This window comes from Ochlerotatus camptorhynchus, unplaced genomic scaffold (assembly GCF_037179485.1).
Source record: "Ochlerotatus camptorhynchus isolate MF236.1 unplaced genomic scaffold, CSIRO-AGI_Acam_v1.1 ptg000080l, whole genome shotgun sequence".
Taxonomy (NCBI): domain Eukaryota; kingdom Metazoa; phylum Arthropoda; class Insecta; order Diptera; family Culicidae; genus Ochlerotatus; species Ochlerotatus camptorhynchus.
The window spans coordinates 467482-492958 of record NW_027040570.1 but is presented as its reverse complement, the minus strand read 5'-3'; the positions used below and the strand labels follow the sequence as shown (position 1 = coordinate 492958).

The following is a 25477-nucleotide window of genomic DNA, read 5'->3' as shown; positions in this document are numbered from 1 at the left end:
TTTAGGTCATTTTAATTTTCGCAAATAAAAAAATAAAATGGGGCATTTGAATTTTTTTTGGCAAATCAAATTTCGAAATCGTCACTTAAAATCGAAGTGACGTCTGAAACAAAATATTTCCTTTCCTGGAAAACTACACCCGGTAAAAAAAATCAAGTAATTTTGGGTAACCATTGATGTTAGTATTTAAAGCATTGGACATTTAAAAATTAACAAAAATAACTGAGCAACAACTTTATGACAAATTTTGAACTTTTTGTACAAACAACATTTTTGTGAAATTTTGCACTTAAAGCATTTTTTAAACTTTAAAAACCTAAATTGATTGAATTGCGTTTTAGAAGAATAAGTGTATACATTGTTTTTTTTTTAATTCTACTACTATTGTATCACTTTTCACTATCCATTTTCACTGTTAACTGTATACTTTCACTATATGTTTTCACTATTCAACAATTTTAATTGTTTTCGTATTTTTAAAAATGTATGGAAAAATAACACCCCAATAGAACAATTTGAAACTATCCTCTGAAGACACCTAAGATTTCGTTCAACTGGTGTTTCAGTGATACTGATTTTTTTTACAATAATGCTATTCCAAACAACATTAAAATGCCAAAAATAGCCTTAAACGTGAAACGCTAACATAGTCTTGAAAACTAGAAAATGGTGTAAACGTCTTAAAATTTTTAAAAACTCCAAATTGGAACATTACGTCCATTTTGCTGAAATCCGTACAGCGATCGGAAAAAATGTTCCACGAAGGATCTTCGTTTGGAAATTGAATTGCCAAACTTTTCCACTCATTTTAAAAGAAACGACGCACTGCGTCGTGAAATGATGCCCTTCTCCTCCTGTTCCGACATCTCAGCTCATCAAGAGGCACCCCCGTACTTTCCCCGGAGGATAATTAAGCACTAGAAATGATTAGCTGAGGCTACAACGGATGGCCGAGACGAATTGTTGAAATTATTTTTAACATGCGTACCGAATTCGGCAACCATTAGTTAGGATTCGCGGGTCGAGGCAGACGGTGCGGAAGAGGATGGCAAATAATTAACGATGAAGCTTTAGACAATGAAACCTCGCTCGTTCTTTTTTTCCTATCGGATAGGTCTAAACCGACGAGGCACGTTCCTTCACTAGCTGTGACTGTGTCGTCTGCTTCCGAAGCGATTAATTATTCCCGGAATGTTCGAGAGCGTGTCCGGAAAATCTGTGCCAAATAAATGAGCCGTTCGTTCCATTCAACTGTTTTTGTCATCCACCATGCGTCTCCATAAATAAGCCATTACTTTCATCCAAAATAAAAAAAAATATGGAAATTAATACCAGCTTTTATTCTACCTCTTCCATTTCAGATCATAGACATAAGAGATATCCTGCGGGTGCCTAGTATAGAACAGATGAAAGATGTATATATTGTTCAGTGTTTAATGGAGACTGATCTATACAAACTTCTGAAAACACAGGTGAGTACCGAAGAGAGGGCGTGGTGGGAGTGTGGATACCACCTCCTTTTTGTTGTTGCTCCACGTCTAGCCCGCCAGGCTGTTTCCGAGCTTGTTGCTTTTTGCTGGTTGTTTTTCTCTGTGGAAAAACCCAACCGTATGTGCCTTTCGGGAATGTTGAAAACTTCAAAAGCTTGGCGCTGCCGATGGTTGCTGCGCCCCCCATTTTATATATGTATCAAGCGAAACAATGCACGGAATTTTTTGAATAATTCATGGTTTCGGCCAGCTCTGGAGCCAGTGAGACAGAAATACGACGCTTAAGATGGAATGAAAACAAAGAGCGCTTATATATCTTTGCTTCTTTGTTTTCTTTTCTTTTCTTTTTTCGTTCGGTTATTCACTGCATAAGCTCGAGCTCCGAGCTTCTAATGTTCGGATCGTGCTGTAGAGGCTGCTCTCGAAAAGGCATTGTGTTGCTCAATCGCAGTCTCCCCAAAGCTCTTGTCCTGTTGAAAATCGAATGGTAGATTTGTAAATTGTTGCTATTGGATGATTGAAAGTTATGACCTCCTAAGAGCCGTTTCAGAGAATTATGGCTGGCCTTGAAATAATTTTGGTTATTCTTAGAACGAATTTCACGCCAACTCGACTATGGGGTTGGCAGCATCCTCTCAGATTTCAGTGAAACTTTCTGGATATAAAGATATATTTTACTTAAGAAACTTTACATTCTTATTTTATTAAAAAATAACTTGACCATCATTTGAAAAGGGTCGAACTTTTTTACGAATATTTTCTACAAAAAAATATAACTCAAAATTTATAAGTCCTACAAAAATTTCCCATATTCCTGAAAAAACCCACATTTATGAGTTTTTTGCAGTATTTCATACTTTTATGAACTAAAGCCGCCATCTTAGATTTTAAAATGGTGTCGGACATCGGCTTCTGGCTACATGTCACTGAGACTTCTAAAATACCCATATTAATGGGTATTTGGCAGTATTTCCCATTTTCTGAAACCAAAAGTCCCCATCTTGAATAAAAAAAAAATGGCATCGGATATCGATTTTCATTTGCTAGCCGTCATCCGGATTCCACAATACCAATATTGATAGGTGTTTGACAGTAATTCAATTTTTTTTTCTCAAACCGGAAGCCGCCGTCACCACGGAAGACGTCGCCCCGATTTCAAAAATACCCATATTCAGCCATTACATAGCATAACGATATATAGTGGTCATCAGAATTGTGTAAAACTTGATAGTTTTGTTCCTTATCGCAAAATATTAGATCTGTTTTTTTATTTTATCATTAGGGTGGTCAAAAATCGATTTTTTTTTTTTCAAAAATGACTTACAAATTCATTACTTTGGAACCAATTGGCCGATTGCAAAAATCAAAATATCAAATGAAAGGTATTACTTTTTAGAAAAAAATATAATGATATTAAAAAATTGGGATTTTGTATTGAAAAACATTGATTCTAGTATCTATTTTTTATGGTTTGTAGGCAGAGCTCCCAATATGTTTTTATATTTTTACTTGAAAATTTAGGCTGTTTTACACAACATATCAAAAAATCAGCGATGAGTTTTTTTTTCGTTTTTCACTTATATAGAGTAGAGCACTACTTCGGCCTAATCGCCCATTTTGGGCCTATCGCGCAGAAAACATCAAATAAATTCATTGTTACAGAGTTAACAAGCCGATCATTATCCCAGCATCGTCTCAAGGAACCCCCATCGAGCCCTGCAGTAACTTATCTTTCACTACAGAAGAGAACTCGGATGCATCCATCACCCCAGTAAACAGTCCGAACGCCGCTACCAGGTTAGACACTCCTCTGCCAAACGTCAACACGCCGAAAACTGCCAAACGTCCCATCAGCGACCTCGACCCACCAAATTGCTCACCACGCATAGCCCAAGCTCCCAAAATTCCACGACCGCATCGCAATTCACCAGAGCAGCCCGACAAAGTCAAACCTCCCAAAGGAAAATGGAAGTAATTGTTTCGCAATCACCACCAATCACCGGTTGTCAGACCTTCGCCATCCTTTCTGAAATCTTCAATGTCCAACTCACCACCACCAAGTACTTCGAACACACGCAATAACCATCGCCAAGCATACCTGTGTATGACCTCGGGTAGCCTCGAACAAATAAGGCGAAGATATTTGTGCCTTGGGCACGCAGGTCACCAGCAGTGCGGACGCCTTCCCCACACCGGTACTGCAGGACCACCTCTGTGGTCCTCGGACGAAGAACAAACAGAAGAGCCCAGCGGTAGCCCCGTCGGTGCGGACGCCACTCCCACACTGGAACTGACGGCAACCCCCCCCCCCCCCCCGCTCCGGGGGAAGTCTGGAAGAGGGACGCACAAGGGCGTAAGCGCTCATCCCCCTACGGACAACGAGGGAGTCATGTCTGCTCGTGATATCGGGACGGATAAGGGCTCATCAACCCATTCCCCGATGGACTCCGAGGGAATCGAAACCACCGCCACAACGACCGAAGTCACTAAAATGTCACCGGGTAACAAATCCTCCGCTTCCGTTGGGACACCTCTGCCCAGGGTGGGTGGAACGCCTCCACCTACCTTTGGTGGGGCTCTGTCTCATTCGGCATACGAAATCGACTTTTCGTCCGTTTTGCAGCACTACGATGCATCGAGTATGTTCAATATTAGCCTAACCGACGACCAGAGCAGCAGCCATCACCATGATGAAACTGAACTGAACGTACCCCCTACCGGCCTTGCCAAAGCCGATAAAGTTCTAGTTATCTAATCATCTAATCGTCTAGCGGATTTGGAGCTGCTATGTCAAGCCAATTCTCCCTGGAAGTCAACAAGGTAACAGTTGAGCAGATGAACCGTTCGTTGGGCGGTAGATACTGCTGGACAGTTAAACGTGGGAACAATTTCCGACACTCCGTCGCCATCGGGGTTCTGAAGGAGGTCCCGTTTCGGTTTATCGACCTTGACTCAGAGTTTCCCATGTTCGGAGTTTGCTTGGAGGATCCAGCCGACATCGCAATAGCATGCGCATACCTGCCTTGTGGGAGATTAGCAAACCTCAACGGTCAAATCGACAGCATCTTCGATAACCTACCTGAACCGCGTATATTTTTGGGTGACTTGAACGTGCACCACTCTAGGTGGGGGTGCCCCCGGTTCGACTCGAGGGGTTCCACACTGGTAGACAAGTTCGAAAGGGAAGATATGTTAGTCGTTCCCTCGCTGGAAGAATGCAGTGGAGCGTCAATCCGGACCTCTACGGTAGCGATCATTACCCGGTTCAGATGCAACTCTTTGCCGCCGCTATACCGGCAGAAACGCGGAGACCTCGGTGACGCTATGACGAAGCCGATTACGGGAGAGTTACGGTGAAACCTTTCAGTCGCTCCTTCAACAACGTAACCCTGACAGCATCGAGAGTCTCACTGAAGCAATAAACGCAGCTACGTCAGAAACCATCCAGCATTCCGGGGCGTAAAGCCCTCAGATGGTGGAACGAGGAAACGAAAAAGACAGTTAAGGCCCGACGAAAAGCCCTTCAACGAGTCAAACGGCTTCCCATAGATGATCCGGATAGGGAAGACGCACTCTGTATCTATCGAGAACGGCACAACCAATGTTGCCAATTGGTCCGAGATGCCAAGCGCCGTACGGCCACACTGCATATACAGGTAGGTGGCGCTGCAGTCTCCGACCCCGGAATCGTTGCGGATAAGCTTGACGACTATTTCGCTGACCTCTCTGCGATTTCCAAGTACGAGGCGACCTTTCAACGGCTAGCAAACCCATCGACTTCGTCCGTAAGCAGTTTTTGAGTTCTTTCGGACACGAACAACCTGAGGATCAACCACGATTTCACCTGGCAGCAGCTTCAGTTCGCGCTTAGTAGAAGCAATGGGAAATCAGCCGGCCCAGACAAGATCGGCTACCCGCTGCTCAAGTTTCTCGAGTCTGGCGGCTTTCTAGACCATCGCCAACACGCATTCCGGCAAGGCCACGGTACATCCACGTATTTTGCGACGCTAGGAAAGCTCCTCAAGGATGCCAAGGATAATGGTCTCCATACGGAGTTGGTTTCCCTGGACATTGCGAAAGCCTTCAACCGTACATGGACGCCCGCGGTACTGAAGCAACTTGTCAGCTGGGGCCCTAGCGGCCATATCATTCATTTCGTCCAAAATTTCCTGACTGGCAGATCCTTCCGAGTATCGGTAGGTAATACCAAATCCCGCACTTTCTGCGAGAAAACCGGCGTTTCCCAAGATTCAGTGATCGCTGTCACTTTGTTCCTGGTAGCCATGAACAGTGTCTTCGAGCGGTTACCAGTGAACATCTACATTTTCGTGTACGCAGACGACGTGCTAATCGTAGCCTCAGGTCAAACTCCGGGTCGAACGAGGATTAGAGCCCAAGCAGGGGTTTCCGCCGTAGCCAAATGGGCCGCTTCGAAAGGTTTTCAGCTGTCTGCTGGAAAGAGCGCTAGGTGCCACGTTTGCCAGTACCGACATCGGGTCTGCGGGCCTTCCATAAAGATCGGTAATCAAGCTATCCCATTGAAGAAAACTGTGAAACTGCTGGGGGTTCTCATTGACCGGTCGCTGAGTTTTGACCACCACCTTCAAGGGGTCAAGGCCAGCTGTCGCAGCAGGATCAACCTCATCCGCACAATCTCCCGTCCCCATCGGTCCAACAACAGAGAAGTACGTTTCCGTGTTGCCCGGGCCATCGCAGGCAGCCGGCTGATGTATGGACTAGAGCTGACCTGCATCGCAACCGAAAAGGCAATATAAATACTCGCTCCGGTGTACAATAGCTACACGCGTATCATCTCCGGTCTCCTACCCTCGACGCCAGCCGATGCCAGCTGTGTCGAAGCCGGCACTCTCTCTTTCCGGTACCGCATCTACGCAGCCATTGCCAACAAAGTCGCTGCATTTTCAGCAAATACCGCCGGAAACGACAGAATCTGCCTCCTCAGCGAGGGGGACAGAGTTCTCCGTACAATCGTCAACGCAGACCTCCCCCCAAGATTCACTGGTACGGAGATAAGAGTTGGCATTCTCCCGCACCAAACCGGATAAAGGAAAAGTTCAGAACCGGGGACAATGCCGTAGCCCATAGGCGATCGGTAGCAGAGCTGAACGGATTGTACCCAAACTACTTGCATCGTTACACGGACGGGTCAAGACCGAGAGCTGGAGTCGGAATGGGAATCGCTGGTGACATTTCCCCAACAAGTAGAAGTCTGCCAAAACAATGTTCGGCTATTCTTCATGCCGTCACGGTTCCTGGGGATCGCCCATTCCTGATCCTGTTGGACTCCCACAGTGTTATCCAGGCCCTTTCGTCGGAGGTCCCGGTCCACCCCTGGATCCAGGGCATCTTGAAGGTTACGCCACCAAACACTACATACGCATGGATTCCCGGACACTGCGGGATCCCAGAAAACATCGAGGCGGACAAACTAGCCGGGTTAGGCCCATCGGGTCCTCGGTACTCGCACAAGGTACCGTTGCAGGACGTGAAGAGATGGATCACTTGCACAGTGCGGACAGCGTGGGCAACGGAATGGTCCAGTGCCAGACTTCCGTTTATTAGAAAAATTAAAGATGACATCGGAAAGTGAACGGACCTTGCAAACCTGCGAGATCAGAGGATTTTTCCAGACTCCGGACAGGACACTCCCTAATCTCACGGGACTTCAGCGGAGGACCCTTCAGGAAGACCTGTGAATTCTGCCATATTCCTTCCTGCCCTCAACTCAAGCAGCTGTACTGCGCTTTTTGAAGGCGGCGAAGCTATACTGCAGGATTTAGCACCATCGATTCTTTCGGCCGTCCGGACATCACCTGCTGGACGGGGCCCCCAAGGACCTCCTACAGTGGACCTATGTTTTGTAATTGGTTTTTTTTTTGTTCATTTTATATTTTTGTATCCTTTTAGTCTGTCTTTTTCGTATGCTGTTTACTGTGTTGTTGTACTAACTGTTTATATGTTTAGCTAAGTAGATTATCAAAGGTTGAAGTAGCATGATACTCAAGCAATGTGGCTGGGGGATCTCTTTCCAAGGCTTCCCACCCTGCGGCTAAAAATCTCCTAAATAAAGAAAAATAAAGTCCTGTTTTATAATCCGTAGGCCGTTAGATTTTTAACAATATCTCAACAATTGGTCACTCTTTAGCAAATTTTACGGTACGTACGGAAAGGTAAATACATTTATAAGTCATTTGTAGTGAAAACATTCCATTTTATGAAAAAAAAATCCACTTGTAACGAAATCCAAAATTCGTGTTGTGCTTGGTAGGCCCAAAATTAGATCTTCTTCTTCTTCTTCGCTTTTTATGCTTATTGCATATGGCATATTAGCTTATTGCGTGCTCTCAATTTAGTGTTCTAGATGCACTTCCACAGTTATTAATTGAGAGCTTTCGATGCCTGTACCATTTTTGCATTTGTATAATTGTGTGGCAAGTCCAATCATACTTCTATGCCCAGGGAAGTCGAGAAATTTTCCAACCCGAAAAATTCCTAGACCGGACCGGGAATTAAACCCAGCCACATCCAGCATGGTCTTACTTTGTAGCTGCGCCTTTGCCGACTGAGCTAAGGGAGGCCCCACCCCAAAATTAGATCTAAACCCTATTTTTGAAATTATCAAGTTTTGGGTTTGATATCTTCAAAAAATTATCCATGTCTATCCGGATAATTTTGAAACCTGGCTGGAGACTCGCCACTATGTTCCGGACCTCGGATGTAAAGTTAGTTTTTCTAGCGGTAACCTTCTCTATTGAATTGAATCAAACTGAAGCTTAATTTTAAGACTTATTGTGATGACCCGATTTTGTCAGACTTTTATCTTCCAATAATTTCACATAACCTTAATTCCAAATCCTTCTAATTCATCTTCAAGATGAATGTTTAAGATATATTTTGGTGCAATAAAACTATGTACTAACTTTAAGTTATCTAATCTAATCTATATAATCTAACACCAACACCAGTTCTTGAAAGTATCCTGGAAAATGATGTATATACCTCCATATTTTTTCTTGTCTATTTGATATATGTTTCACATCGAAGATGCGTCATATATATCAAAACGGCCAGGCCTACTGTGCAGCATTTAAGGGGCAAGATGATACAGAAAACATCGGGCCTGTTTAAATCGAAGATTTAAACACGATGCTTCAGAATCCAATAAATGGATGAAACGTGGACATCTTGTACCGTACGTTCCGATTTTGGTAATTTCACTGGAGTCGCTTTTTACACGGGGGATACGTGGCGCGTAAAAAAAAAACGTAAAAAAACTACCGAGATTTTGATTTTTCACATGCTTAAATACTTTTTTATAAATCGAATTTTGATGCCATTCGTTATTATAGCATGCTATGGTCCATATAGACATATTTTAAAAATTTCTGTATTTACACCAAAAATTGTGATTTTTTTTAAAAGTATGCCATTCGATTACCTATAGTTTGAAACGGATAATGTGATTGGAATCAAGTCGTTAGGTCGTATCGTTGTCGAGAAATCGTTAAGAACGTACTGCGTAAATTGCGACTCAGCGGCACTAACCGCGTAAAAAAAAGCGTGTAAAAAACCGCGTAAAAAACGACTCCAGTGTATATGATTGGTTGGTTGTTGGGACATGAGCACTAACTCTTGTCCTAGCCTTTGATGGCTTACGGCTATAGCGCCATTACTCGCTTTCTGAAAAGAGAAGATCGAAAGGAAAAGGAGAAGGACAAAGGGAAAAGGATTATGAAAACTCTATGATCATAAACAATATTTTTGATTTTAAATGTATATTATACAATAGAGAAATGCATAACGGCGTGATCACTACCCGAGTCTTGTCACTATTATCAAGTCATAAAAAGTAACAAGCACTCAAATGTAGTCCTTTGATCCTCATTCCCTAGTTTGAAGTTGTCAGGACTAGGGTTCGGTGGTAGATCTTATACCAGTAACGCACCACAAAAAGATGATCTCCCAGCGTTACTGATTTGAAAAGATAAAAATTTACAAAATGGAACGAACTCACCAAGTTTAGCCAATTGAACCTGAAGGCTGCCTGACATGTGTTGATGTAGAAGTCCAAATTGTAGACGAAGCTTGACGAAGATCATCATGAACTAGTCCGGTTTATGGTAGTTGCGCGGAATGTCTTCCTTCGATTTGAGATAAACAAAGGTTCGGATGTATGTAGTCGATTTTTGATGTGCATTGGCAAGTATTTTCGTGGCTTTAGTCAGGTCCAACTTGATGAAAGATCAGCAAACGTTCCAGCTAAATAATGCTGCTGAATTTTTCAGCAATTCCAACTTCTGTCAAAATGACAACCTTTTACTGAAAATCAGCAATATTTCTTTACTGATCTTTCAGCAATTCAAAATTCTGACATTTGGCAGCATTTTGCTGATTAAACTATTGAATTCAGTAAATCGAATTTGTTTTCACTATATGAGCTTCCAGCTTCTGTAAAAGATCGTTGATACAAATATACGAATAATAAAGATAAAATCGCCAGACTCTTTCCAAGTATCATTTATTATAAGCAAATTATATTTGATTATGAAGTTAATCAACAAATCATTGAAACTATAAGAGATCCCAGGAAAACTAACTGGGAGCAATACAACTCAAAGCTCATAGTTGGAGTTAATAACTTGAGAGGATGTTCAAAAACATGCAATGAACTTGAGAAAAATTCTCATGAGCTTTCAAGCTTAATCCAACAAGTTTATTACGACAGCTGTCCTGCAAAGGAACGCTCTACGAATAGGGATGTACCTTGGTGGAATAAAACCTTAGAGAAACTTCGGAAGAAACCCGGAAGCTATTTAACCGGGCGAAAATAACAAGACGATGGGATCAATACAGGGAAGCCCTCACATGTTATAATAAGGAAATCCGAAGATCTAAAAGAAAGGACTGGGGGCATACATGTGAAAACATTGAAAATACTCCAGTTGCTGCCAGATTGCAAAAAGTCCTTTCAAAAGATCATTCAAATGGCTTAGGAACTCTTAAAAATGAAGACGGCACTTTTACTAAGTCTGTGGAAGAAACATTAGAAACAATGATGAAAACACACTTTCCATGTTCAATTACCAACATAAATGAAGACCAAAATACACGTGCAGCGCAAACTGGCTCTGGAAAAATCAGGACGGAAGTTCAGACAGCAATGAATGAATCGACTGGGTTAGAGATTGCCAGGAAAGACGCTCGTAATCTGGTCAATAAAATTTTTACAGAATGGGTGATTGATTCTTTTGCTCCAGTACTACTTCAGAAAGGAAAAGAAACTTTGACACCCTTTCTAACAGGCTTGTTTAGAGCAAGCTTAAGATTAAGTTATATTCCGATAACTTGGCGTCAAGTAAAGGTTATATTTATTCCGAAGGCTAATAAAAAGGATAAAACTTCTTCTAAATCCTTCAGGCCGATCAGTTTATCATCCATTATGCTAAAAATAATGGAGAAAATAATAGATCAGCATATAAAATCAACGTACTTGATTACAATTCCTTTGAGTAAATATCAGTTTGCATATCAAGCTGGTAAATCAACAGTAACAGCTCTTCACACGCTTGTTACAAAACTAGAAAAATCTTTTGAATCAAAAGAAATGTCACTAGCAGCATTCATTGATATTGAAGGAGCATTTGATAATGCATCTTATAACTCCATGAAAAACAATATGTTGAAGCGTGGATTCGACAAAAGCATCGTTAAGTGGATTAATGAGATGCTTTCTAAAAGAGAAATCTCAGCAAATCTTGGAAGCTCATCCATAACAGTTAGAGCTGTAAAAGGGTGTCCTCAAGGAGGTGTGCTTTCACCTCTTTTATGGTCTTTAATTGTTGACGAACTTCTCAAAAACTTAGAAGCAAAGGGCTTCGAGATAATTGGCTTTGCTGATGACATAGTCATAATAGTACGAGGAAAATTTGATAATATCATTTCAAATAGAATGCAAACTGCTTTAAATTATGTTTCGTCGTGGTGCGCTAAAGAAGGGTTGAATATAAACCCTTCTAAGACCACTATTGTACCGTTCACACGGAAAAGGAAATTTTCTATAAATAACTTAAAATTGATAGAAACCTCTTTAGAACTTTCACGAACAGTTAAGTATCTGGGAGTCATTCTTGACAGTAAACTTAACTGGAATTCACATATAGAGCAGGTTGTTAATAAGGCAATAAATGCTCTTTGGATAAGTAAAAAAACATTTGGTAGGAAATGGGGCCTAAAACCAAAAATGATCACTTTATCTGATTCCGTTGCATCAATTTATCCAATTAGAAGCTGAAAGGAGCGCTTTAAGGATTCAACGAACAAAGTACTTCCTTGAAGGTGATCTTACAGGACACCTTAGCATTTTAAAAATGTTTGATATTGATTCTCTTGTATTAAAAAATGAAGACTGGAATAAGAAAAAATATAATTTCGATCGTTTATACAATGCAGCAGAATTTGATCGTAATGTTTGGGAAAGTGGGGGACCTAATATCCGTCCAGGTTCAACTGTTTTTTATACAGACGGTTCAAGATTGAACAACCGTGTTGGAGCAGGGGCAACTGGTCCAGGGATTGATATCTCAATATCCATGGGTTACTGGCCAACCGTGTTCCAAGCAGAAATTCAAGCAATTCTTGAATGCTCTGTAATATGCTTGCGCAGGAATTATAAACATTCGAATATCTGCATTATGTCTGATAGTCAAGCAGCATTAAATGCTTTAAAATCAGCAACATGCAATTCCAAACTCGTATGGGAATGTGCAATGTCACTTCAGAAATTGGCCTGTCACAACCAAGTAAACTTATATTGGGTTCCTGGCCACTGTGGAATTGAAGGATCATCACAGCAATTCATATGACCAGAACCATTCTGTGGAGTTTCTACTTGTTCTCTGAAAATGGAGATCAAGAAATGGAAAAAAATGAAAGTGGAGACCAATTGGAACAACACTTCCATTGCTAGGCAGTCGAAACGGTTCATAATTCCGAACATTTCAATGACTAGCAAAATTCTTGAATTATCAAAGAAAGATCTCAGTGTCTAAACTGGTTTGATAACAGGACATTGTCCATGTAAATATCATTTGAAGCTAATAGGAAAACTTCAAGAGGATATGTGTCGATTCTGTGGTATAGAAAAGGAAGACTCTGAACACCTGCTATGGAATGCAGGTCCCAGTAAAGTAGTACATTTCATTCGAAATGTAATACCTGGCTGGGAAAATGCTTTTGGTCAGTCTATGTCGGTCGCTTCACAAAATAGTGATACGACATAACTGATAAAGCAATATAAAAACGGGGAATATCACAATAGATCAAAGTAATGGTCGCAGTGATGAATACACCCAACACGAAAAAAAAAATCATTCATTAAATATAACCAGTGTCCTAGCCAGTGTCCTTACCTACATAATTTTATTTATTTGTAGTTTTTCTTTTACCTCTTCCTTCTCCTGCGGTTTGACCGGTGGTGTACGAATGCAAAAATACTTGCGACTGTGATGCTAACAGTTTGACAGCTCTTTGACTGGGTGTTAGTTTATATTAGCTGATTTTTTCGGTAAAAATGTCGTTTGTTGTTTTTCAGTAAAGCAATGGATTGCTGATCATGATCCAGAAGGGTTACGATCCGCCACCCCTTGGTCTCCCCTGTGCACGGTAGTGTATATTTGATGTTTTTGATTTGATGAGGGCTTAGCTTAATATAACTCTCTACCCTGAGTCGCAAATTCGCAGCTCTACCCTGCCTGCCTGCCTGGCTGCACTAAAGGAAAATAAAAACAGATCCAAAATTGTTGCGCATGTTCCCGTCCTTGTGACACTGTCGCTCGCCTCGGGACCAATAAAAGGAAGGCTTTCGATTATGCTTAGTATTCGCAGAAAAGATACCACACCCATCGTTATCTGGTCTGCAGAAGGGAAAATCCCCCCCCCCCCCCCCCCCTCAAAGTGGGTGTGCTCCGAATTAGGTTTGTGTCTGTGATTAAACCGTTTCTTTGAGGAGGTATTCCGTTCCGTTTTTATGCGCTATGTATCGCCTGCAGATATTGATTCTTTTGTATTGGATTGGGAAACAAAGACGACTTCTAATAAAATACGAACCGGTGCAAGGCAGTAATTGTGGACGGCGTGTGTCAGTTGACTCCATCAGTTGTTATCTTCCAACCTTGGCTTTAAACACATCGAATCAAGTGAACCGATTTCAACGAATCACCATCGCTGATGAATTTTCATAATTTCACCGAAACACAATCCAACAAATTCCTAGCGCTTTTTCTGCTCTCGGCCGCAGTATTTTGCTTGATTTTCATAGGAAAATTTATTCACTTTTTCCCGAAAACTGCCGGAGTGTGCTCTTGCGATTTAATTAAATTGTTGCTGGTCGTCTTTTCGGCACAACGGTTTTCTTAATTCAAAGCTATGCACATTTCATCGCATACCGTAGACTCGCTGGCGCTCGCTAGTCTATAGCCGCATTCATCAGTTGATTATGAGAAAGAGCTTTTTCGGCTGAACAAATCATAATTTCTATATATTTTTCTTCTTGATTTTCTAGAGAAGACTAGTCGGTGAAGTCGAGGAAATCTTTCGAATTGGATGATACTGTGCTTGCATGGTTGGCTCTCAATTAATAACTGTGGAAGCACATCTTAGAACACTGAGTTGAGAGTCGGTTAAAACGCTCGCTACAGAAACGTAAAAAAGCCTAGAAGAAGAAGTCATTACGCTTGAGAAAGTTATGATGTTTTAGGGGAAATTATAGCAAAAAAGTGGGAGTTAAATCAACCGACCCAGGGCTATTAAGCGACTCTGCACCGACGTCCGTTTCAAGCAACTCTTCTGACCTCAGTCGGAAAGGATGGAAAGTTCCATTGCCCCGAGGTTGTGCTGCAGCCACAGTCTATCATCCATCTACGGCAGAAAGAAAGATTCAGAATTTGGCTCGAAAAACCTAAACCTAACCTCTTGAAAGTGTCTAAAACACAGAATGACCTCCTCTCTATCTCTCTCTCGCCCTCTCCTGTCATAAACTTGGAGTTCAGTGTTCAGTACGATCAAATGAGTTCTAATAGCGACCGCATTAGTTAGATTAATTATAAATTGTGCCTTCGGGGCTGGTCTGCTGTTTTCTTACTGTTATCCAAGAAGGCAGCTACTACTAGGTACTGCAATGCCATTAGACGACGACAACGACGACGACGGCGAAGAAAAATAAGTTCAAATTATCGGTCGAAATTAGATTCGGAAAGACCGGAGGCATTTCCTTTGATACCTACAGTCTTGAGCAAATTTGTAGAAACGGTATGTGATGTCTAATTTCTACGAAATGTCTCTTTGGTGGCTTTCTGCAGAAAATGCCATCAAACTTCGTCTGTCAAACATGTCAAAGTGGTTTCTGTGATATACGAACATATACATATAGCTACAACCAAATTCTATGAACTCATACGTGAAAAGTGGAGGAGTAATAGTAACATTTTGTGCTATTTGATTATACATCATTTACTGTTTATTCTATAATACCAAGTTTCAATTAAAGGGCTTCAAATTTCTTCAATTAATTGTGTACTATTGTACGATGAATTTCGACATTATTTACGAATTTGACTCAATCTCAATCTGTAGTAATTTACGATTCCATCCGCATATTCCGCTTCTGGGTTTCTGGGTATTTGTAGGCTGTGTTAGTTTCTGCTGTTTCAATTATTGTGTTCATGAGTGTATCCAATAGTTAACAAGACCGCTGAAGGAAATGTTGGTCATGAGATAAGACGAGGATAAAGACATGCTAATCATTGTACAAATTTATAGCCATTTAAATATATCTTCAAACGTCTTGCTCTTGCAGATCAGCTGCGTTGAACGGTGATTCAGCGATAATAGCTAGCAATTTTTCGCCCTAGAGCTACACAAACCTAGCAAGGATCTTCATCTATCCCACCATCGCACTATGAGAAGGTCCCATACAAACAGGTGGCCAAAAATATGTTTGTCATTTAAACTGATTGTTTGCTACCCTAGATATATATTTGACCATATTTTAAACCTTAACCCTCCAGGAAGAGTGTTAACCTTTGTGTACAAAATTGGGTATTGCTTCCATTGCATAATTTATTGACCGATTTTGATGAAATAACTTCCATTCGGTTTAGAATTGATTTTAGTTTTGATTTCTGTAATCATATTTATGACTTTTAAATAATAAATATCCCAAGTAACAATTTTGGTTTTATGAGGGTTCTGTAGACCACGATTTAGACTTGTAGAATGCTATAAAACCGCAATAAAACCTGCAATGTTACTTGGGATGGTTCACAACTTTAAAACATTAATGCAGGGTGGCCAGCAAACCGGGTAAACCGGGAATACCGGTAAATATCCGGGAATTTGAAAAGTAACCGGGCAAAAACCCCGGGAATTCGGCGAGAGAACCGGGAGAAATAAATTAAGCATACCATAGGAACAAATTTTTACACCAGAATTTCAGAATAAACCATTAAAGCAGAGTGATGCTTTACCAAATGAATGTCTTGCTCTATTTTCTGCATAATTTTCATAAGTTTCCCGTCTTATTGTTTTTATAATTTAATCACTCAGCAATATTGCAAATTTATTTTTGTCGTTTCAATGTTAGATGTAAAGTGCATGGTCCTTAAAAGAAAATATTGAAGACGCTGGACCTTGGAAACAAATATTTGTAAAAACCGAAACTGAATTATTCTTTTCGGGGTTTTTCATTTTTCGTTGTTCAAAATTCTCATGGTATGAATTCTAGAATTAACTTGGAATCCTGCTCTGAATTATCTTGAAATTGTTTTGAAATAAACCAGAAAACACTCCGCGTAATAATTACCATTGAACTATTTTTGGAATTTCCTTGCAACCCCTTCTAAGAATTTAATTGGAATCCTTGGAATTCCCTTGAGGCTATCCGGAGACTTTGATTCCTTTGAAAATCTTTTCAAAAATTTCTTTTAACTCTATTCAAAATAGCAGAAATCTTTGGAAATTTTATTTACAAACCCCTTGGAGTATTTTAAAGAATTTCTTTCTAATTATCAGCAATTTTTTTGCAATCAATTTTGTTGAAGTTTTGTGATGAATCTTTCGCACTAGGGTTGAAATTATTGCCAGAACACTCTTAGAACTTTGTTTCTTGTTAAATTCTTATCACAATTCTCTGCGAATTCTTCTTAAAATTCGGCTGTCATTTTCCTCACAATCCTCATACAAATCTCCTCGGAGTCACGTAGGAATTTCCCGCAAAGTTTGTTTTTTATAACTCCTTTTTAAATCTTCTAAAATTACCAAGCAATTTAATTTAGAACTTGCATTCTTCTCCACAGAAATCCCTGCAAATTCATCTAACAATTTCAAAGGATTTCATGTCAGAATAGTTCAGGAATTCTGCTCAGAACTTCTCCGTCAAAAACTGTGTGGGAATCCTTCTCAATATTTGTTTTAAATCAATACTTTGAATTCTTTTAAATTTTACTAAAAAATCCAGGGTTTGTCTGCTAGATTCCATAGATTGTTCTGTAATCTGTTATAACCCTTAAAATATTTCCAAGTATCAATTATGACTCCATGATTCATTAGTATGATGTTATTATAATTTTTTTTTAAATTTGTGATCTAGAAACATTTTTGAAATCTCACATTTTAATTATTTTTTCTCCAAATCTTGCATCACAAAGATTGTTATTAATCACAAATTTTGAAAAAAAAAGGTTCTAGTTTCAGACTCTACACAAATTTTAAAGCCCCAGAATCTTGGGAATCTTCTTAAATCACATTTTGTTTTATCCTTTCAGTAAATTCCTTTCAGCAAGTTCTAAAAATGCGTTCAATTTCGTTTTTTTTTTGTTGAATATTAACAACCGGGAATTTTTAAAGATTTGAACCGGGAAAAACCGGGAATTTCAAAATGAAAATTCACTCGCCACCCTGTTAATGACGGTAAACTCCATTGAGGATAATACGCGGTTTCATCTAGATTTTCTAAAATCTACACAGTTCGAAAAAGTAGAGTAAATTTCTGTTCAGTATGATGCACATAAATGGAGCGTCATATATAGACTGTTCCAGAAAGAATAAGCACTCCTTATTTTAACGGTCACTTTGAATATAATGAAATATTTCAACATGTTTTGGCTGCGTCCTTTCATTTGCTCATTTCTGAATGACATAGCATCAAAAAAGTGCTCAGTTTTGTGTTTCCTGTCAAAATGCGTGGTCTTACTCCGGAACAACGAAAATTGGCCAAGGAAGAGGGTGTAAGCGTCGGAGCGGTACGAACTGCGATAAAAAATATAGAGAACAGTGTACGTTTGAAGATGCGCCGAAGAGTGGCCGGAAATCCGGTCCTGTAAGTCCGGATATCGATAAAAAGATCAGGGATGCCTACAAACGAAAACCAGCGACTTCCGTTCGGGATGTTGCGAAAAAACTAGAGACCTCGTCGAGTAACGTCATGCGTGCCAAAGAAAGACTTGGGCTAAAAACATACCGGAAGCAGAAAAAACCCAAAACACGCCGCGTCCGTGAAACCACGGGCCCACAAACTCTACGGTTCATTATTGTGTCGAAATTCTGGGTGTATAATAATGGACGACGAAACGTAAGTGAAACTAGATTACAAAACGCTTCCCTGACCACAATTCTATACTGTAAGTGAAGGCAAAGACATCCCCAAAACGGAGAAGGCAGTTTTTACCGAAAAATTCGTAAGAAGGTTATGGTTTGGCAGGTAATATGCGAGTGTGGTAAAACATCTAGTCCGTACATCGCAACGGAGACGATGAACACTCAGAAATACGTTAAGGAATGTCTCCAGAAGCGATTGCTGCCTATGATCAGGCAGCACGAAGGTCAAGTAGTATTTTGGCCTGATTTGGCGTCATATCATTACGCAAAGGACACTTTAGAATTGTACAAAAGTCAAAATGTATGTTTCGTGCCGAAAGACATGAATCCGCCGGACTGCCCGGACGCACGGCCAATCGAGACTTTTTGGGCTTTAACCAAAGCAAAGCTTTGAAAATTAATAAAACCAGCGGACGACATCCAAAAATTCAAAAAAGATTGGCCAAAAGTGGTCAAAATGGTGGGAAATACCACTGTGCAGAAGCTAATGGGTCATGTTCGAGGAAAAGTTAGGAGTCTTGGCTATGATTAAATATGTTGATTAAACGAGAGTAAAATCTCATTTGAAATACAAATACAAATATGATTTGCCAAATAAAATTATTAAAACTTTAAAAAACATGACTTTTTTGTTATTTGAAAGTGTGCTTATACTTTCTGGAACAGTCTATATCATATAAGTTTACATTATATATCATGTTCAGTTCTGAGACATTTCATGCAATGTAGCAAATATTGTATACGAAAGCCAATTGTTGTAAACAACATTGTTTACAAGTTGCTCGGTTGCGTGAAATGAAATACAAGTTTACGTGAATTAATGTTTACATCACTATTAAAATTCAGAATTTTTATCTGTGTAGATTAACGGCGCCGGTGGTGTAGTGGTAAGCGTGATTACCTCTCACCCCAGCAGGCCTGGGTTCAATCCCAGTCGGCGCCGCCGGGATGTTCTGAGGCATAACATCTCTGATCACGCCTTCCTTCGGATGGGAAGTAAAGCCGTTGGTCCCCGGTTCATGAGTTGATGGGTCGATAGGTAGGGTCCAGGTGTGGGAGCTGCCTTCCTGGCACGTCGGTAGCATTGGTGCTCAGCACGGAAAACAAGATCGACGGAAAAAACAAACCAAAGGAAAAAAAAAATCTGTGTTGATTAACTCTTAATACACCATTCACTAAGCACCAACTTAGAAAGCACGCAGCCATTCTCTCCCTCATAGTAGAGAATGTTAAGGTGTGAGAAGAGTAATATACCAACAATTGAAATAGGAGGATCAACTAGACGTAAAGCTAATTTCTCGAGAATCACATACGCGAACTAACAATGCCATTCAATAAAAGAAGTTTATTGAGTCCGGTGTTGGTGTTAGATTGCATGGGTGTGTTTTGATTCTCGAGAAATTTGCGTTTAAAGCCATTCCTTACGTTTGGTTGTTTCGCCTATTTCAATTGTTGGTCTAAATATTCTGCTCATTACTGCTCTGGGATCTGCCGTCGGCGTTGGAAGCCGTCTTTGAATAACTACTTCTATCTTGTTCAACAAAGCAAGTTTAATTAAAAAAAAATCATACCCAATACATTCCAGAACGGTTATGCTATCCAGGAGACATAAAACTCTGGGGTGATTGGTGACGGTCCGGCAAGCGTGATTAAATTTGATCATGTCGATGTATTTTAGGTTGCTGGGTGAAGAATGCAACAATAAATTTCTGAGGCAGCTGGATATTGTACCGTCGTAAGTGTAAGTGTAAGTGTTTTCCGGGGACTTGAGGGCGAGTATTTTGGACTGGTCGGCACATCGCTGGGTTTTCGTTGAAGAGTACGCAGGAGAGGCGTTACCTGTCAATACAGGTCTGTTTCATTAAGAGCCTGTGCGATTAATAAGACGGAGATGCTCTATAAATGAAGGTAAATGACGGGACTCAGATGGTCCGGGAGAGCTTGAAGATCCTGGGATAAATACGCAATCGGCGTATTTATGGTCATTTATAGAAATGACCTAGATGGCGTATTTATCCCAGGATCTTCAAGCTCTCCCGGACCATCTGAGTCCCGTCATTTACCTTCATTTATAGAGCATCTCCGTCTTATTAATCGAACAGGCTTGCATTTGTCTGGTGGCGCATCTCTTGCGTACTCTTCAACAAGTCCCAGCGATTTGCCAATCAGTTCAAAACACTCACCCTTAAGTCGCTGACAAGACCTCACCCTTAAGTCAATCTATAACAATCTGGTTCAGAGATCTTCCGACGAGAAGTTCACAGAACTTCCTTGAAGTTCCAACGAAAAGTTTAGAGAACTTCCGACGAGCAGATCACAGTACTTCTGATGAGAAATTCAGAGATTTTCCAACGAGAAGATCAGAGTACTTCTGATGAGAAGATCAGGGAATTTTCAACGCGAAAATCAGAGAATTTCCAGAACTTCCTTGAATTTCCTACGAAAAGATTAAAGAACTTCTGACGAGAGGTTCAGAGAACGTCCGATTAGAAGTTCGCAGAACTTTTGAAGATAATTTTCTCAGAACTCAGAACAGAACCTGAGGTTTCACAGATTTTCCCTGAAATCCACAGAACTTCATTAAAGTTTCGGGAAGTGCCGACGAGAAATTCAGAGTAATTCCATCAAGAAGTTTAAATTTCAGTAAATTTCCTACGAGATGGTTATTGAATTTCCCAGAACTTCCAACGAAAAATTCACAGAACTTCATTGAATTTCCCTAAAATTTATAGAACATCATTAAAGTTCTCTGAAGTTAGAAAGCACAGTACGGTCGAGAAGTTTAGACAACTTCCAACAAGAGGTTCACAGAACTTCCGACAAAAAAATCAGAGAACTTCTGTCAAAAAATTCACAGAAATTCTTGGAAGTTCCATGGAAAAGTTTAGACAACTTCAGAGAGAGACTTCAGAGATCTGAAGAGAAGTTTCAAGAAGTTCACAGAAATTCACAGAAGATCCAACGGGAGGCTCACAGAACTTCCAATAAAAAGAACATTCCAGAACATTCCTGAAGTTCACAGAACTTCACTAAAATTCCCTGAAGTTCCAACGAAAAGTTCAGAGTACTGCCGTTGGGAAGAGCAATGAACTGCCAACAAGAGAATCTGAGAACTTCCCATGACAAGTTCAGGGATCTTCCGACGAGAAGTCCAGAGAACTGCCAATGAGAATTCCTGAGATTTTCTGACGAGGAATTCAGAGAATTTCCGACAAGAAGCTCTTACTACTTTTGACAAGATGCAAGCAGCTAACCTCAGCGCATAGAAGCAGTTTGTATCTGGCGGTGAACGGCAAAAATGAACACCGGAAACTTCTTTTCGTGATGCGGAGAGCGGAAAACGAAGAATGCACTCACTGTGACAACCGAACAGTCAAAAAACTGCAACACAAATTTTGCTCTTGTGATCTCAGTAAAACTGATTGATTTTGACATTTTTGGGCTTACTGACAGTGGTAAAACTGACGGAGTTACGGCAGAACAGAACAATATATTTGAAAATTCGCTATTCTTTAGTTTTTTTTTATAATTTTGATAACGTGTATCTTCTGCTAGTCATCAAATTAGGCAGAAATATTTTGACGTTATCTTAGCTAGAGTATCTGCTTTTGATATTATTGGGGAAATTGCTCTAATGTTGGCCTATGGAACTAAGATTGGGCCCATCGCAAAAAATCTGCTATTTATCAATTGTATGTAGATGAACGCGTCATTGGGACGATACTAATGGATATTTTTGGTCGCTGTAGAAAATTTAGCCGATTGCTGAATTTATGTATGGGCCCAAATTAGGGGCATTTAGGCCGATATTACATCCATTTCCCCTATACACTTATTTGTAATTGGAAATGGTCTGTTCTTCGATTAATGTCCACCTTCCTTCCCATAGTGCACCGATTTCAGCAGATAGAAAGTAACTGAACATCATAGCCTCCGATTTTTGCGCGTTTGTAAATCCGTGTCATTTTCTTGAGGATTCGTTTTTATGGCACTGGCAGCGGCGGCAACGGCAACTAAAGCAACGCGTTACACTTACAAATACTAATGATGGTATTATTTTCAGCTATCGTACCGTTTCCCGTTCCGCTATTAATTCGTCACATATTTTCTCATCTTGTTCCACAGAGACTTAGTAACGATCATATCTGCTATTTCCTGTACCAAATTCTGCGTGGTCTCAAATACATCCACTCGGCGAACGTGCTGCACCGGGATCTGAAACCGAGCAACCTGTTGCTGAATACGACTTGTGATTTAAAGGTGAGTATTGAAGATTTAGCATATCACAAGCAATTTTACATCCTCGTTAATTCCATTAGATTATTTGATTTTTTTCAATTATCCTGGTCCGACATCCCTCAGGATTGCACCTGTATCACAATGTTACGCCAATTCACTCGGTTCGTGGCTGCTTGTATCCAATTTCTTGACCGTCCTACACTTCCAAGGTCCTGCTCCACTTGGTCTAACCACCTTACTCGCTGTGTTCCTCTTCGTCTTGTACCGGTCGGATTCGAGGCAAACACCATTTTTGCGGGATTGTTGTCCGGTATTCTTAAAACGTGTCCCACCCATCGTACCCGTCCAGCTTTCGCAACTTTCTGGATACAAGGTTCGCCATAGAGTTGCGCCAGCTCATGGTTCATCCTTCGCCTCCATACACCGTTCTCACATACCCCGCCAAAGATGGTCCTAAGCACTCGTCGTTTGAAAACACCCAGTGCTTGCAGGTCCTCCTCGAGCATCGTCCACGTCTCGTGCCCATAGAGAGCTACCGCTCTTATCAGCGTCTCATACAAGGTACATTTAGTACGGAGGTGAATAATGAGAGAGAGAAGGATTAGTATTTTCCATTTAATTCCACTACTTTATTTGCTTATCCTTGACAGATACGCGTATTTCGTCTACAATGTGCAGACTTCTTCAGTGTCTTGTACTGCACATTGTAGACGAAATACGCGTATCTGTCAAGGATAAGCAAATAAAGTAGTGGAATTAAATGGAAATACTAATCCTTCTCTCTCTCATTATACAGGTATTCCACTAAGACGCCACATTCATCAGGATACGGAGGTGAAGTTTACCCAACCTCAGGGTCTTGTGAAGTCCGTAGTAAGCACGAATTCCGGCAATAATACGCCGACGAATTTCTCTGCTGCTTCCATTAGACATGGTGGAGCAAAAGTTCGACCTTAGTTGATACACTAAGCATTTGAAATCAATCTAATGCCATACACAGGATGCCAAATTCATTCGTAGGACGGTTTATACAAAATAGTGTTCAAATTGAACCTTTGCCCCACCGATGGAGCAGAAGTTCAATTCAATGGGTTTTATTTCCAGTCCGCATCGTGCTCTCTTGCCGTGCGGATCTATTTGCTTTTTGCTTAAGGAAGTGTTACTACTACCTAAAGCTACAACAAATTTAAACAGCACTTTTCAGTGCTCAACCTGTAAAAAATTTCTACCTTGTTCAACGCTTATTCCTCTTCGATCCTTGTTTGGACCCTACCCGAGGTAATCCTTCTTGGATATCGATTTGGAACATTCCTCTTCGATCCTTCAGATTCTTATAGTAATCTGCTTGGAAGTCGATTTGGATAAAAATTTACTCTCGCCATGGCGCCTAAACGCAAAAGAAAGGGGCAAACTCTTGACCCCCCTTCTGATGAAATTAATTTGAGTAATCAATTTTGATTTGCTCACGGATGATGAGAATGATCCATCATCCAAGAAAAACTCTAGTAAACTTTCCCGGCTTAATGCCAAGAAGGAAAAGATTCGCCCTATTGTGATAACCACTTCCGATTTCCATGCTCTTCCTGCTGAAAATAATGTTTTTAAATTAGACCCGAGTTCCAAACCCTTTTGGAAACTCACAAAAATTTTGAAAAAACCTCAAAAGCCTATTCCAGCGCTTAAAGAAGGTGGTAGAATTTTGATCACAAATTTGGAAAAAGCTCAGAAACTTGCTAAGCAATTCCAGAGTTCCCATAATTTCAGTTTGGGTCTTACCAGTCCTATTGAGAATCAGGTTGCTCGGGATTATCTGAATATTTTCTCTCGGGAAAATATTTTTGATGATTCCTGGGGGACTGATTTGGACGAAGTAAGGTCTATAACTAAAAAGTTTCAAAATATGAAAGCTCCAGGTGATGATGGAATTTTCTATATCCTCATCAAAAAACTCCCAGAGAGTACCTTGTCTTTCTTGGTAAAATTATTTAACACATGTTTCCATTTGGCATACTTTCCTGATAAATGGAAAAATGCAAAAGTTGTTCCAATTTTGAAGCCGGATAAAAATCCAGCTGAAGCTTCTAGATACCGTCCAATAAGTTTGCTTTCTTCAATAAGTAAACTTTTTGAAAAGATAATTTTGAATAGAATGATGCTTCACATCAATACGAACTCAATTTTTGCAGATGAGCAGTTTGGATTTCGCCATGGGCATTCAACTACTCATCAACTCTTAAGAGTTACCAATTTAATGTAGATTCATCCCGTAATTTCGCTACTGTTCGTTTATTTATTTTAAAATCAATTCTAAAAATCCTTAATACCTAATAGTAGAGGAAGTGACAGATAAAGTAAGCTATATCAATTGGGTCTGTTATGCTCAGACTGCAATCTGGGATCTTGATCTTTATCAAAATCCCATATTTTAAATATTTTCTCAATCCCAGATTGGAAAAAAAAAATTGTTTGTTTTTAATCTAAGGATCACGAAGATTTTTATAATTCATAAATCTAGAAAGTATGTCGTAGTTTAAGACTATTAGCAAATGTCGAAACGAATCTTGGAAATATTCTTAAATACCAAATTTATTTAACACTTGCTTTTCTGGCTGAATATGAGCAACCGAGAAATTTTTAACATTTGCAACGGAAAAACCTGGATTTTCAAAATGGCCACTGGCCACCCTGCTAAAGATCTTGATCATGAATGCTCGATCTGATTTGATGTGTCGTATGATGGCTTTAGCTTTAGGCCAGATTCTGACCACTTCCCCAAAGATACCCAAGTGTGGCCAATGTGATCCTGGGCTTTTTCCATGATCTCCAATGATCTTGTACTTTAATTACCTTGTGATCTGCAGTGTCGATGATAGCCTTTGACCTATGTCACATCCCCGAAAAAACTTTGGTCGTTTCCTCGAGCGCCCCCAGCAGATGTCAGGATGTGGCCAATGTGGTCCTGGACACTTGACTTTCTCACTTATGATCTTATTTTAGAATTTGGAAGCCATGTAATGTGTCGTATGATGTATTTTGACTCAAATTCAAATACTACTCACATTCCCGGTGGTACCTGG

General features: G+C 40.3%; 1 protein-coding gene across 3 annotated transcripts in view; it reads left to right on the top strand.

Moving 5' to 3' along the window:
* rl (Mitogen-activated protein kinase rl) overlaps positions 1-25477 on the top strand; it is a 325879-nt gene that overhangs the window by 286072 nt on the left and 14330 nt on the right. For 2 of the 3 annotated variants that reach the window (XM_065217844.1, XM_065217843.1), the window contains exons 4-5: positions 1362-1472; positions 22287-22421. In XM_065217844.1, coding sequence (XP_065073916.1) covers positions 1362-1472; positions 22287-22421 — 246 coding nt within the window. The remainder of the gene's footprint in view (positions 1-1361; positions 1473-22286; positions 22422-25477) is intronic. The other variant, XM_065217845.1, reaches the window with a different exon arrangement.